Source organism: Corythoichthys intestinalis, chromosome 4 (genome assembly GCF_030265065.1).
Source record: "Corythoichthys intestinalis isolate RoL2023-P3 chromosome 4, ASM3026506v1, whole genome shotgun sequence".
Lineage (NCBI taxonomy): Eukaryota > Metazoa > Chordata > Actinopteri > Syngnathiformes > Syngnathidae > Corythoichthys > Corythoichthys intestinalis.
The window spans coordinates 40,188,368-40,204,790 of NC_080398.1; the positions used below are offsets into that span (position 1 = coordinate 40,188,368).

The 16,423-nt window shown below is 40.6% G+C and overlaps 1 protein-coding gene across 3 annotated transcripts in view; it reads right to left on the minus strand.

The window, feature by feature from the left end:
- LOC130914337 (mannosyl-oligosaccharide 1,2-alpha-mannosidase IC-like) overlaps positions 1–16,423 on the minus strand; it is a 383,071-nt gene that overhangs the window by 172,142 nt on the left and 194,506 nt on the right. For all 3 annotated transcript variants that reach the window (XM_057833414.1, XM_057833415.1, XM_057833416.1), the window contains one exon: positions 4,097–4,193. In XM_057833414.1, coding sequence (XP_057689397.1) covers positions 4,097–4,193 — 97 coding nt within the window. The remainder of the gene's footprint in view (positions 1–4,096; positions 4,194–16,423) is intronic.

Below are 16,423 nucleotides of genomic sequence, written 5' to 3' on the forward strand. Positions count from 1 at the left end.
CTATTCTTCAGTGGTTCACATCCTATTTACATGATAGGGATTTCTTTGTGTCAATCGGAAATTATCAGTCAGAACGAACCAAATTCACGTGTGGAGTCCCTCAAGGGTCAATTCTTGGACCACTCTTATTTAACATCTATATGCTTCCGTTAGCTCAAATAATGGAACAGTATGACATCTCCTATCACGCCTATGCAGATGACACACAACTGTACATTTCTGTGTCCCCACATGATTATAGTCCCTTAGTCTCCCTGAGTAAATGCATTCAACAAATCAATGAATGGATGTGCCAGAATTTTCTCCAGTTAAATGTGGAGAAGACAGAGGTGATCATTTTTGGGCCAAAAAAGGAAAGGTCAAAGATAAGCAGCCAACTTAGCACAATGTCACTTACAGCTACAAATCAAGTCAGAAACCTTGGCGTAATTATTGACTCAGACCTAAAATTTGATAGCCATCTAAAGTCCGTCACTAAATCCGCTTATTACCACCTAAAAAATATAACCAGAATTAAGGGGCTTCTGACTCAACAAGACATGGAAAAACTTATGCATGCATTCGTTTTCGGCAGATTGGACTACTGCAACGGTATATTTACAGGTCTTGATAAAAAATCAGTCAGGAAGCTGCAGCTAGTACAGAATGCTGCAGCCAGAGTCCTCACAAATACAAGGAAGCTGGACCACATTACACCGGTTTTGAAATCGCTACACTGGCTTCCAGTGAGTCAAAGGATAGACTATAAAATACTACTGCTCGTCTACAAAACACTTAATGGCCTTGGACCAAAATACATGCTTGACTTGTTACATTCCTATGAGACATCTAGACCCCTAAGGTCGTCTGGAACGGGTCTTCTGCATGTTCCAAGAACAAGAACCAAGCAGGGTGAGGCAGCATTTAGTTATTATGCTCCTCACCTCTGGAACAAGTTACCCGAACGTCTGAAGTATGCTCAAACTGTTAGCTCCTTTAAATCAGGGCTAAAAACGCTTTTGTTTAGCACTGCATATCCATAACTGTCTATATATTTCAATCTACCTGCCTTCTATTCCTCTTGTGCTTATCTCCATTGCTGATTTCAATGATTATTATTAGTAGTAGTTTTTGCTTTATTTCTATTTTTGTTTTATTTTTATTTATTTTTATTCTGTGATTAAATGCGATCTTTTGTCTTGGTTTTTACGTTGTGTTGATTTAAATGTGATTTTTATGGTCTTCATGTGATGTAAAGCACTTTGAATTGCCTTGTGTTGAATTGTGCTATATAAATAAATTTGCCTTGCCTTGCCTTGCCTTGCCTAAACAACGCCCAAACACACCATTCTTCCGCCTCCCAAGAAATGTTTTAACCAATTGCTGTCATTTTTTTTTTTTTTTCAGGAATTTTTTTGTTGACCCTCTATCTAGCCTTCCTCTCCGTCTGGGTCTGTTTGCTGTTTTTGCCTTGCTGTTTAATTGTTGTCGACTTGGAATAAATTGTCAACTTGCGTTTCGAAGCCTTTTTTCAGCTTTTAAAATGGAGTCAGCACAAGGGGTGAAAACTAAGGTGAACATGCTGAGTTTGGCCTTTTGGCCGGGTTGTTGGGTTTCCGCTGGTCAGGGTCGTTGGAATTGCGCTAGCGCAGTTCCAGCGGTTTGGCTAAATGGGAAGTTGATTGAAAATGAATTGTAAAACTGCATACAATATTTAACGTTTTTTTTGTTGATTGAACAGGACATAACCTCTAAGTGCTCCAAAACGAACAGCAAAATACCTGTAAATGCCCACAAAAACTGACTGTGAACACTTTGGTTTCAGTGCCATTGATGGTGCTAGCCATCCAATCCAATCAAAACGAAGTGGATGTCCAGCGCCGTCAATGGCAGCTAACGTAGACACTATTTGAATGGAAGATTTCGGTAGCTACCTGTTGGGTTGTTCAACCTTGACGAAAAGACCTGGATAGTGTTATTCTGTTTTTTTTTTTTTTTTTTTTTTTTTTGGAATGGGATTTCTTCGGCGCGCCGAACAGCCCGAACCGTTTGACCGATCAGCATCGTTCGAATATCGAAACGACCGAAATTTTCATGCGACTCAGGGAATTTTTCGAACGGCACCAAAAAATTTTCCGTTCGTGCGTAAATGCCGATTTTTCACCAATTAAAAAAACAAACAAAAAAAATTCAAAATGTATCGAGTCCAACAATTTTTGACCAAATCACATAGTTTGGACATCAAACATTAGGACAGTGAGGGGCATAAAAGTTGTATACAAAATTTGGAAAATTTTTTCGGTTCCCCGGAAATTTGCCAAAAACTTTCCCATTCATTTTTAATTGGATGCAATGTTGGTTCAAATTTCCCATTCTTTTCCATTGGAATTTCGAATAGAATTTACAGTGCATTGATGCCATTGACCGCCATGTATATCAATTCTATTGATATGGATGTCGATGCCATTGACGGCCATGGACGTCCACATTTTCCATTCATTTTCAATGGCATTTCTTTTGTTTAATGCCACTGACGGCCATGTTTGTTGATTCTACTGATGCCAATGTACTTGGATTCCATTGACGCAAATGTAAGTCAATGCTATTGACGGCCATGGACGTCCAAATTTCCCATTCAGTTTCAATGGCAAAAACAACAAATGTCCTCAAATCAACAGGAAAAGACCAGACATCAATAGGACGTGTCCCTCAAATGTCCCCAAATGACCTGATATGACGAGAACACGCTCCCCAAATATCCCTAATTGACCTGATATGACCAGGACACGCCCCCATAATGTCCCCAAATGACCTTATATGACCAGGACAACCCCCCTCCCCCCAAATGACCTGTTATGACCAGGACATGTCTCCTAAATGTCCCCAAATCAACAGGAAACGACCTGATATCATTAGGACGTGTCCCCCAAATGTCCCCAAATGACCTGATATGACGAGGACACGCTCCCCAAATGTCCTTAAATGACCTGATATTACCAGGACACGCCCCCAAAATGTCCCCAATTGACCTTATATGACCAGGACAACCCCCCCCCCCCCCAAAATGACCTGTTATGACCAGGACATGTCTCCCAACTGTCCCCAAATCAACAGGAAACGAACAGATATCAATAGGACGTGTCCCCCAAATGTCCCCAAATGACCTAATATGTGCGAGAACACGCTCCCCAAACGTCTCTAAATGACCTAATATGACCAGGACACTCCCCCCAAATGTCCCCAAATGACCTTATATGACCAGGACAACCCCCCCAAATGTCCCCAAATGACCAGTTATGACCAGGACATGTCTCCCAAATGTCCCCAAATCAACAGGAAACGAAAAGATATCAATAGGACGTGTCCCCCAAATGTCCCCAAATGACCTGATATGACGAGGACACGCTCCCCAAATGTCCCTAAATGACCTGATATGACCAGGACACGCCCCCCAAATTACCTTATATGACCAGGACAACCCCCCCCCCCAAATGTCCCCAAATGACCTGTTATGACCAGGGCATGTCTCCCAAATGTCCCCAAATCAACAGGAAACGGCCAGATATCAATAGGACGTGTCCCCCAAATGTCCCCAAATGACCTGATATGACAAGGACACGCTCCCCAAATGTCCCTAAATGACCTGATATGACCAGGACACGCCCCCCAAATGTCCCCAAATGACCTTATATGACCAGGACAACCCCCCAAATGTCCCCAAATGACCTGTTATGACCAGGACATGTCTCCCAAATGTCCCCAAATCAACAGGAAACGACCAGATATCAATAGGACGTGTCCCCCAAATGTCCCCAAATGACCTGATATGACAAGGACACGCTCCCCAAATGTCCCTAAATGACCTTATATGACCAGGACACGCCCCCCAAATGTCCCCAAATGACCTTATATGACCAGGACAACCCCCCCTCCCCAATGACCTTTTATGACTAGGACATGTCTCCTAAATGTCCCCAAATCAACAGGAAACAACCTGATATTGTCCATGAAATGTCCCCAAACAGACCTGGGCGGGGCTAAGATCTGTATGTCCACATTGCAAAGACCCAGAGTAATTTCTCCAGAAATGGCAGTTTCTAGTTTAAAAAAGACTTACCGAACATGTTGCCAATATGTCCATTTTTGGTTAAAGGCCTGAGCTCATTCTTGCCCCAGGCATATTGCTTGTAGTTGTCCCAGGCAAACTTCATCATCTGTAAAGCAAAAGCACACACACGCACAGCAGAGCAGTCAGTGGATTGACGGAGCGCACATGTAATTAAATTTGTCGAGCTCCAGGCGACGGGAATGATAGTTTATTGATCAACGCGGCAGAGGACAAGCGTACAATTATGCTGCATTCCTAAATAAAGTAGAGCTGACATTCATCCTGCAGCCATTCAAAACCTCACTAGAAATCACGAGATTAAAGGCAGCATTTAATTGCTTCGCACAAGATGGGAAGTGATCGTTTTTTGACTGTTTTTCATCTTCCGTTAATGAAAAAAATGATATAATCGGTGGAGCCAATCATCATCGATGCGCAGGGGTAAGTGACGCCTCGTTGCCTTAATGCACTCTGGTAATTGATAAGAACCTCATGAATGTTTCGTTGTATGTCTTGGTTGCTAGGGAGGTGGGATTGGTCGGCAGTCCATCCAGTATTGATTCGAGTCCGGTTGTCAGATCGTTAGGATTTGTGGACTCAAGTTTTGGATTGGATGTAATTAGTCTGCTGTGGTCTATCTGGATTGATTGGTCACCGGTCAATACTTCAGACTAGGGCTGTCAAAATTATCGCGTAATTAATTTTTTGAATTAATCACGTTGAAATATTTGACGCATTTAATGCACATGCCCTGCTCAAACAGATTAAAATGACCGCACAGTGTCATGTCCACTTGTTACTTGTGTTTTTTGGTGTTTTTTCACCCTCTGCTGGCGCTCGGGTGCGACTGATTTTATGGGTTTCAGCACCATGATCATTGTGTAATAATTGACATCAACAATAGCAAGCTACTAGTTTATTTTTTGTTTTAAAATTTTACAAATTTTATTAAAACGTAAACATTAAGAGGGGTTTTAACATAAAATTTCTATAACTTGAACTAATATTTATCTTTTAAGAACTACAAGTCTTTCTATCCATGGATCGCTTTAACAGAATGTTAATGTTAATGTTAATGCCATCTTGTTGATTTACTGTCTTAACCCTTAGATGCATAAGTGGGTTAAAAATGACCCAGTGAGGTTGTTTTCTTGAAATATCTTCGGAATGAAAAATTGTTATCAATTCATATTTCAGGTATTTCTCAAAAAACATGTTCTTGATATAATGCCATTCAAATTTTTGATGAACTTTTTATACATTTGAAGAAATTGTCATTTTTGTATTACTACCCTAAGCTTCCACAAGTGGGTCAAAATGGACCCATATGCATTTTCTATGGAATCCAATGGGAATCTTTCATTCTTATCAACTTTGGCTGTCAGGAATAAATTTATCGAGGACCACACAGACTAGGTATGTAAAAAGTGACGTCCCATTAGAATATTATTTTACACAGCAAGAGCTGATACTTGTACTGTAAATACTTTATTATTATTTATCAACAAATTAACCTACTTCATAACTAGCTAGCTAACTAAGGCTAGGTAATACCGCAGGTCCTAATACACAATTCCGAATTTTTGTAACATCTGTTTTGTTTTTTTGTTTTTTGCGTACCCGTTCAGACTGCCTTTGTCCATTGAGCCTGTTCAAGTATCACACACGCACTCTAATTTGCAGTCCAAGATGCGCTGAGCAAACTGGCCCGCATGCGCAGGAGCATTGGAGCAGAGAGAAAATCGAGCATTGTCAGGTTTTTCCTCAACCCATTTTATTTTTTTATGACTGTTGTCCAGCCCGCTCCTTCCCCAAAAGCTGCGTTCAAGCTAGGCGCTAACGCTAATGCACAACTGCACCTATACCGTAGCACCCTGTCTCTCTCGCTCTCTGCTGATGTTACGTAATTGCTGCATGAATTCCAATTTGGGGGACTTGACAGTTCGGATCGCAGCCACATTCTGGAAAAATGTGGCCCGGATGAGATTTTAACCACATACGAAAGTGACCTGGATCAAAATTGAAAATGGTCCACTTTTATGTGACTTTTCCCGTTCAGTCAAGTCGGAAAAACACAAAAAATTTGTGCTAGATTTACAGCTGAAATGGTCCTCCAGATGTTGGATGATGGAGAGGCAGTGACGAGGTTGGACTCAAGTGTCCGAAATTTCTGATGATGTGGACCCAGACTATTGTCCAGGTGGCAGTAGCAGTTTTCCACCTGGAAATCCAACTGAACAGGATCAATCTGAGTCATAAGATTCCACTTATGTGTCCTCTGAAGAAGAAAGTGTCCAAATCATGGCCAACAGAATGAGTTGGTAGGGCTCTTACCGGAGAGAATTACCTCCCACCCAGGGCAGAACACAGAGCAACAATATCCTCAGAAATCGGTCGGTGCCTCCACAAGGGCTTAGCACCGCTGTCTCACCAAAAAGATGCATGGGAGCTCTTCATCATTGATGATAAAATACAAGGAAGGATAGTCTATTGCTGTTTTTTTTCTTTTTTCCCAAAAATGTTAATTGGATCATAAAGATATTTCAAGCATGAAATCATTCTTGTGTGACCCTAAATATCATATTACTATACAAGTGATTATTCTTCACCAAAATGGCATAAAAACACATTGGTTCTAATATGGGTCATTTCTGACCCACTTATGGAAGAGTGTAGGGTCCAGTAACTTGTGCATCTAAGGGTTAATAAACAAGTACAGTACTTATGTACAGTATGTTGAATGTATATATCCGTCTTGTGTCTTATCTTTCCATTCCAACAATAATTTACAGAAAAATATGGCATATTTTATAGATGGTTTGAATTGCGATTAATTCCGATTAATTAATTTTTAAGCTGTGATTAACTCGATTAAAAATTTTAATCGTTTGACACATTTTAGGTCAACGAAGTCTTTAAAACAATAAATAAAATACGTGAAGAGCAGAAGTACCATAATTTTCGAACTATAAGCCACTGCTTTTTTCCCTCATTTTGAATCCTGCTGCTTACGGTCCAGTGCGGCTTATTTGTTGATATATTGGGGTTAATAGGTAACACTTTAGAAAGACTGTCATCTGGCAAATTATGTCACTAACTTCATTCATGTCCAGCTCTGATCTTTTACATCCATTCAAAATTGAGATAATTTGCCAGATGACACTAAATGACATCTGCCATAAGCATTCATTAATGCTCATGGCAGTGTCATGTCATAATTATGATGGTCTTATGACAGTCTTATGGCGCCACTGTCAGATAAAGTGTTACCAAATATCATAACTAGCAATTAATGAATCAACTGAAACAGTAACTAAAGAAATAATTAGTACAGAACAATGAATTTTTATTGGTATTTGCATTTGTAGCGCTACAATGCATGCTAGGAGGCATGTTGGACGACAACAGTGTTGACAGCAGGTGGCAGCAGGGGTTGACTGTCTCCCCCAAGGGAGCAGTGACAGCCAAATGAAGCCTCGCAGCCAATTGGTTCAAAGCTTCATGGTGGTTCATTTGATTTTATGACAGTCTTATGATGCCGCTGTCAAATTAAGTTTTCCTGGTTAATATCTTTTGGTGTAAATATCCCATAATACAGTGAGGACAGCTGCAGCTTATAGTCCAGTGGAGTTTATCTATGAACAAATGCCGTTTTCGTGTCAAATTTGGTGGATGGCGGCTTATAGTCAAGTGCGCCTCCTAGTCTGAAAACTACGGTGTTTGCACCCCTTGTCATTTTGCAAGTTCACCCTCTTAGAAAATAGGTAGAGCTCTGAAATTTCAATCATAGATGCATTTCCACTTATAGAGACATAATCTAAAAAAAATTCAGAAATCACATTGTATGATTTTTCAATAATTCATTTGTAATTTACTTGGGTGCATAATTATGTGTACCCCTGAGAAAATCAGGGCTACTATTTAGTGCAGAAGACTTTGTTTGCAAATACAGATATCAGACGCTTTCGGTAGTTCTTCACCAGGTTTTCACATATGGAAACAGGGATTTTGGCCCATTCCTCCACACAAAACACCTAGTTTCAGCTCCATCCAAAGATTTTCTATTGGATTGAGGTTTGAAGACTGGGTAGACCAATCCAGAACCTTGATATGCTATGAACACAGCCACTCCTTGGTCAGCTGGAAGATATAGCCAGCCACGAGTCATCTTCAAGTCTCAGACTGATGGAAGGAGGTTGTGGCTCAAAATCTGACGATATATTTCACCATTCATCCTCTGATTTATACAGTACAGCTGTCTTGTCCCCTTTGCCGAAAAGCAGCCGGAAAGCATGAGGTTTCCACCCCCATACTTCACAGTGGGGATGGTGTTCTTGGGATTGTACTCATCCTTCTACTCATTCTCCTTCCACACACGATGAGTAAATTATGCAACAAAAAGTTCTACTTTGCTCTCATCCAACCACATGACTTTCTCCCATGACCCCTCTGCATCACTCAGATGGTCCCTAGTAAACTTCAGGCAGGCCTTCACATGTACTGGCTTCAACAGGGGAACCTTCTGAGCAATGCAGGATTTTAAACCACTGCACCGTAGTGTTCTAATAACAATAGCCTTTGAAACTGTGACTTCAGGTTATTGACCAGCTCCTGCCGTGTAGTTCTAGGCTGAGCCCTCCATTTCTCATCACGAGTGATGCCTCTCGAGGAGAGATTTTACATGGAGCCCCAATCCGAGGTAGATTAACAGTCATGTTTAGCCCTTCCAATTTTTTAACAATTGCTACAACTGTTGATTTATTCTCACCAAGCTGCTTTCCAGCTGTCCCATAGCCTTTTCCAGCTTTGTGGAGCTCAGCATTTTTTTTCTGGTGACTTGCGAAAGCTCTCCGGTCTTGCCCATGCTAGAGTTGGATTATGACTGACTGTGGGGTGCACAGGTGACAATATTGAGCTGAAACAGGTGGTGGGTTGGTGGTTACTTATGGGGTAAAGGCACATGCGGGGATTAAAGGGGGGGGGGGGGTGGCATAGCCCCTCTGGTGGCCGAAAATGTCAATGCATGTAATTGACTTTCCTGTATAGGAATTTAAAATTAAGACTATGCCAGTGAAATGTTGCCTATAAAAGTTGTAAAGCAATAAAACAAACAACAAAAATGAATAAAATGTTTTGCCCAAAACCCCACAAAACTACACCGATGGGTAAAGCTGGACTTTTTTTAAGGAAGACTGACAACTCTTTGAGTGTCATGATTATTGCTGATTCTCATGGGTACAAATACTTATTAACCACCGCAAAGTAAAATAAAAAAAAACAGTATTTAATAAATCATACAATGTGATTTCTGGATTTTTTTTTAAAGATTTTGTCTCTATAAGTGGAAATGCATCTATGACTGAAATTTCAGACCTCTACCTATTTTCTAAGTGGGTGAACTTGCAAAATCACGAATACAAATACTTCTGCTCCTCACTATAAATACTCGACTGTCAAACGCGCAGATTCATTTGACAATCGATTAGTTGTCGTTTTGTCGATCAATGTGACAGATTGGCCCTCCAAAGGAAACCAGAACTGCGATGCGGTCGCTATGAAGCTAACTTTTACAACCTTGGTCTAATCAGTGGATTAGTCGTCAGTAAGTCTGCAACGGACAACAGTCAAACTGAATTTGTTGCAGTTAGTCTGGATTGATCTCCAGAAACTCAAAAGATTGCCAGTCATGAAGGATCTGTCACAATCGTTCTGTATTTTTGTAAATGAGTCTGGATTTGACACCAAGCATCTGGAATCTCTCCTTCATGGAATGATTGGTCATCATTCAATTTGGATCAGTTGCTAGTATGCTCGAATTGACATACAACGATGAGACTTGACGAGCTTGAAACCACCAATTTAATTTGCAGTTTATGATGATCTAAGGAACCTTGAAAAAAAATGGCAACGCTTGTTCTTCTTTCATTTTTTTTTTTTCTTCTATAAATCCTTGAACCAACAAACAGACTGCGATAAAACTATAACCTCATCTGCGGGAGATGCCAGATGGGGACGAAAGAACATAAAAGAGTGTGACGGCGTTCCGACATGATTTTCTGCTTTGCCCAATCAAAGAACACAGCAATGTCAGATTTTTCTTTTCATATTCTCAGCCTGCCTTCCAGCGACTTTAAAAACATGAAGTGAAAGAAAATGATTAGAAAAAAATGTCAGAAATCTTGTTCATTTTTTTTTAAGGTCATTACGGCGTACATGTCAGCGAAAAGACTGAAGTAGTACATGAAAATAAGTATTCAGGGTTAAGGCTGCAGCTATCGATTATTTAGGTAAGGTAGTTCAACTAATCAAGTACCGTATTTTTCGGACTATAAGTCTCAGTTTTTTTCATAGTTTAGCTGGGAGTGCGACTTATACTCTGGAGCGACTCATGTGTGAAATTATTAACACATTATTATTAGGGTTGTTCCGATCATGTTTTTTTGCTCCCGATCTGATCCCGATCGTTTTAGTTTGAGTATCTGCCATTCCCGATATTTCCCGATCCGTTTGCTTTTTTTTTTTTTTTTTTGCTCCCGATTCAATTCCAGTCATTCCCGATCATTTTTCCCGATCATATACATTTTGGCAATGCATTAAGAAAAAAATGAATAAAACTCGGACGAATATACAGTATACATTCAACATACAGTACATAAGTACTGTATTTGTTTATTATGGCAATAAATCCTCAAGATGGCATTTGCATGATTAACATTCTTTCTGTGAGAGGGATCCACGGATAGAAAGACTTGTAATTCTTAAAGGATAAATGTGACTTTGTATATTGTGACTAAATACTGCCATCTAGTGTATTTGTTGAGCTTTCAGTAAATGATACTGCAGCCATTTAACTATTCTGCCCGAATGCATGATGGGAAGTGCAACCATGACTGTGCGTAGGGGCACCAATTGATATATCTTCTCTGCGTTGGGAAAAGAACATAGGGTGTTAAGAAAATGATCAACTACTGCCTTTCTTCCCCACATTACCTCCCACGATATTTGTAATTGATGAGAGAGGAATTGTAAGTGGTCTTAAGGATAGGGGATACCCAGGACTTGAACTGTATCTATTCATCTTTGTTGCTTCATTTCTAATTATGTATCATATAGCCTCTGTAAAGCCCTTTGAGACATCTGTTGTGATTGAGGGCTATACCAATAAAATTGAATTGAATTGAATTGAATTGAATTGAATTGAATTAAGGCTTTAGCCAAATAAAAAATGGCTCCAAAGGCTGCCAAAATTCTCTCTACTCATTATACGCTGCCTTTTAGGTCTATATATAGGAAAAGCGGCGCCTTTATAGAATGAACGCGACAATGCGTGAGTGGGTCGTGAAGCACATGCGTTAATTATTCAACGTGATTAATTTTAAAAAATTAATTACGCCGTTAACGCAATAAATTTGATAGCCCTACTTTAAGCCAAAACTACTCTGGATGAGTGTAAGACATTTTGTCTGTAACGTTAAATACAATTAGAAAACGATTTAAATAAAAAATATATATATATTAAAAAAAGGCATGTCCGATATTTTTTTGCCGATTCCGATACTTTGAAAATGACGTGATCGGACCCGATCATTTCACATGTTATTTTGATGTTTTGGAGTGGCACTGATGTTTTGGTCAACTTGTTAGCATGTTTTTTATTATATAGTTATCTGAATAACTCTTAATAGCTATGTTACGATAACATATCGGCCACGTTCACATTTCGTTGTTCATGCATCATGTAACATTATCATACTGTCCATTTATTCAGCATGTTGTTCTCTATTGTATTTTTATTTTAAATTGCCTTTAAAGATGACATATCTGTTGTATGTGTGGATTTTCATCAAGTAAATTTCCCCCAATAATGCGACTTATACTCTGGTGCGATTTACCTTAATTTTCGTACTATAAGCCACTACTTTTTTCCTTCATTTTGATAACTGTGGCTTTGTGGGATTGTTATTTACATCTGTAGCGCTGCAATGCATGCTAAGAGGCCTGTTGGGTGACAACATTGTTGACAGAAGGTGGCAGCAGATGTTGACTGTCTCCCCCAAGGGGGCAGTGATGTCCAAAGGAAGCTTCTTGAAGCAATAAAGCTTTGCAGTAATTGGTTCAAAGTTTAATCATGGTTCATTTGGTCTTATGACAGTCAGTCGTATGATGCCGCTGTCAAATAAAGTTTTACCTGGTTAATATCTTTTGGTGTAAATATCCCATGATACAGTGAGGACAGCTGTGGCTTATAGTCCAGTGCGGCTTATCTATGAACAAATGCCGTTTTCGTGCCAAATTTGGTGGGCTGCGGCTTATAGTCAGGTGCACCTTATAGTGTGAAAATTAGGGTGTCTTCATTTCGCATTTTTGGGCTGGTACGACTTACACTCAGGTGCGACTTATAGTCCAGAAAAATACAGTAATCGGATTACGAACATTTAATGGATTGCAGAATAAATTTCAGGAGATGTAAAACAAAGAAACAAGTGTTTATGCCAGCAATAACATTTCTTTTGGCTTGCAAACATTGTACTTTCAAAAGAGCGTTAGTTGCGAATACAAAATACATTTCCTGAGTGTTTCTTCAAACTATGCAGATTTGCACTTTACTAATTGCACTGAAATACCTCATTTACGTACAAACAACTGACTAACTTGCATAGCAAAAGTCTGTTAGCTTAAAAGGTATAAAATGCTAACATTTTTTCTCTTGCGCTTAAGAAATCGTTCAAACATATATTCCCCAAAAATCCTCACTAAATTTAAATCTAAATATTTGTCGGTCCGAGGAGGGATGGAGAAAAGTGGATGCTACCTTGCGCCAGGTGACTGAACTGTCGAGGCAGACTGCGACTATTGACATCTGAGATTTCGCCTACGCCATGAGGAGCCCGAATTTGACTAAAGACCAACGGTATTTGGACATATTAAATTGCTTATTCGGCTTAGTTTGATTATAATCTTCCTTTCCTTTCCCGAACACCCTTACCCCACCCCTCCCTTCTCCTGGAGAGAGCCACGCAGGTGGCCCTATCTCTTGCTTTTGATCTCTTGCAAACGCTGGTCGCAGGGCCCTGTGACTCTTACTTTGACTAGAGACACTTGCGCATACCCACACTCACACACAACCTCCCCGCCTTCAGTCCACCACCGCCTTTTTCTTACTATCACTGATCCCTTCCCCCTTCTTCCAGCCATGACTGGTAGTTCTCCTTTTTTTTCGTACAAAAAAAATCCCTGCACGTGACCAGTGCGTCATGTCATACCCATGCTATGTTGTATGATATACAGTGGGGCAAATGAGTATTTAGTCAACCACTAATTGTGCAAGTTCTCCTACTTGAAAAGATTAGAGAGGCCTGTAATTCTCAACATGGGTAAACCTCAACCATGAGAGACAGAATGTGGAAAAAAAACACAAAACCACATTGTTTGATTTTTAAAGAATTTATTTGCAAATCATGGTGGAAAATAAGTATTTGGTCACCTACAAACAAGCAAGATTTCTGGCTGTCTAAGAGGTCTAACTTCTTCTAACGAGGTCTAATAAGGCTCCACTCGTTACCTGTAGTAATGGCACCTGTTTTAACTCATTATTGGTATAATAGACACCTGTCCACAACTTCAGTCAGTCACACTCCAAACTCCACTATGGCCAAGACCAAAGAGCTGTCGAGGGACACCAGAGACAAAATTGTAGACCTGCACCAGGCTGGGAAGACTGAATCTGCAATAGGTAAAACGCTTGGTGTAAAGAAATCAACTGTGGGAGCAATTATTAGAAAATGGAAGACATACAAGACCACTGATAATCTCCCTCGATCTGAGGCTCCATGCAAGATCTCACCCCGTGGCGTCAAAATGATAACAAGAACGGTGAGCAAAAATCTCAGAACAACATTGGGGGACCTACTGAATGACCGACAGAGAGCTGGGACCACAGTAACAAAGGCTACTATCAGTAACACAATGCACCGTCATGGACTCAAATCCTGCACTGCCAGACATGTCCCCCTGCTGAAGCCAGTACACGTCCAGGCCCGTCTGCGGTTCGCTAGAGAGCATTTGGATGATCCAGAAGAGGACTGGGAGAATGTGTTATGGTCAGATGAAACCAAAATAGAACGTTTTGGTAGAAACACAGGTTCTCGTGTTTGGAGGAGAAATAATACTGAATTGCATCCGAAGAACACCATGAACCACTGTGAAGCATGGGGTTGGAAACATCATGCTTTGGGGCTGTTTTTCTGCGAAGGGACCAGGACGACTGATCTGTGTAAAGGAAAGAATGAATGGGGCCATGTATTGAGAGATTTTGAGTGAAAATCTCCTTCCATCAGCAAGGGCATTGAAGATGAGACGTGGCTGGGTCTTTCAGCATGACAATGATCCCAAACACACAGCCAGGGCAACAAAGGAGTGGCTTTGTAAGAAGCATTTCAAGGTCCTGGAGTGGCTTAACCAGTCTCCAGATTTTAACCCCATAGAAAATCTGTGAGGGAGTTGAAAGTCTGTGTTGCCCAAAGACAGCCCCCCCAAAAAAATCACTGCTCTAGAGGAGATCTGCATGGAGGAGTGGGCCAAAAATACCAGCAACAGTGTTTGAAAAGCTTGTGATGAGTTACAGAAAACGTTCGACCTCCGTTATTGCCAACAAAGGGTACATAACAAAGTATTGAGATGAACTTTTGGTATTGACCAAATACTTATTTTCCACAAATAAATTCTTTAAAATCAAACAATATGATTTTCTGTTTTTTTCCACCTTCTGTCTCTCATGGTTGAGGTTCACCCATGTTGACAATTACAGGCCTCTCTAAATATTTTCGAGTGGGAGAACTTGCACAATTAGTAATTGACTAAATTTATTTGCCCCACTGTGTGTCTACTTGTAACTTGTTCTGTAATTTCTGAAGAAGAGAGAGAAGTGGCGCCCCAGAACAAAAGTCTGCAGCGGCCCGATGCTCACTCATCGAACGAAATTTCGTTGCATCTGTTGTCATCTTGTGAGAGCTGGTGTCAATGACTAATAAATCTCTGAATATGAATCTGGCACGACAACAGATCAGCAACAGATTTATTGATTTAAAAAAATCACCAACGAGGACACTGACCATCCCGTTAATTGACATCGAGACGCCACACTTTGTCAACATGGAGGAGTGTATCATTCTATCAGTGTGCGACCAGCACATACTGCGATGACGCACAGGCAGAAGGCGGTCGCAGTCGCATTGTGCCCCATGTGTTGGCTTTCTGCTCAACGGCGATGATTTTCACATTTTGCCCCTTGGTCTAAATTACCCCGAAATCCCATAGAGTACGTGTCTGCTCGGTGTCGCATGTTGTGGACTGCCTACGTTGCGGGCTGCGTTGCCCAATGCTCGCTGCATACGTCTCTCATCCGGTCCGTGCACCCGCGGACACGTGCACAAAACGGAGGACAGCCTGTTTTATTTACTGTTTGGTGCATGCTAAATGATTTTCTTGTAAGGAAAAATAAAACAGCCCTAGTCGCTAGTCTTAATCCCAGAGCAATGAGAAATTAAAAATCACATACATCATACCAAACATTCATAGAATATAAAAACACACTTATCTACTTTGACGGAATGGTGACCAATTACTGTTAAGTGCTCCATCTTTTACCACTCCATTTTGATCAGTCATTGAATTACAAATATGAGAAATGGCTCAGCAAGAACAGGCTGTACGTTTTTGGTATTCCGCAAACGTGGCTGGTCTTCAGTCAAGGTTAGAAGCGACACGGCGGGCGGGCGCATTTATCTCAGCTGGTCCTCTCCCATCCCGGCAAAGTCAGCGTGGATTCCAAGTTCCATTTTTCGGAAACATCACAGCCACTCTGGTCTGAAAGTGTCATGTCCTCCATTCCTGCATTTTATACTTTGCCAACTTTTATCCCGACACACCTTCAACTTCAAATAGCTTCACACCACCGGTGGCACATAAAGAATCAACAATCAGTGCATGTTTCCTGCCAGGCAACAGCAAGACTCCATAAAGCGAAATACTAGACAAATCCTGCAAGGTCAGAATGCGGAGAATACATCAAATAATATAAGATGTTGATGAATTTTACGTATTTTGCTGCTCTAACAGCCTGGATTATTCACACTCTGTTTCTCGCTAATGACCAACGCAATCAGTGTGAGAATCTGTGCTGGTTTACAGTCAACGTGATACTGACAGCTGGGCTTCTACACACTCACTCACACACTCCCAGGAGACTACAGTATGCATTTTTCTGGACAGCTAATTAAAGCATATCTTAGTTGCTTACAGCCCAACGACGAATTTATCAGCATTAAAGGAGATATA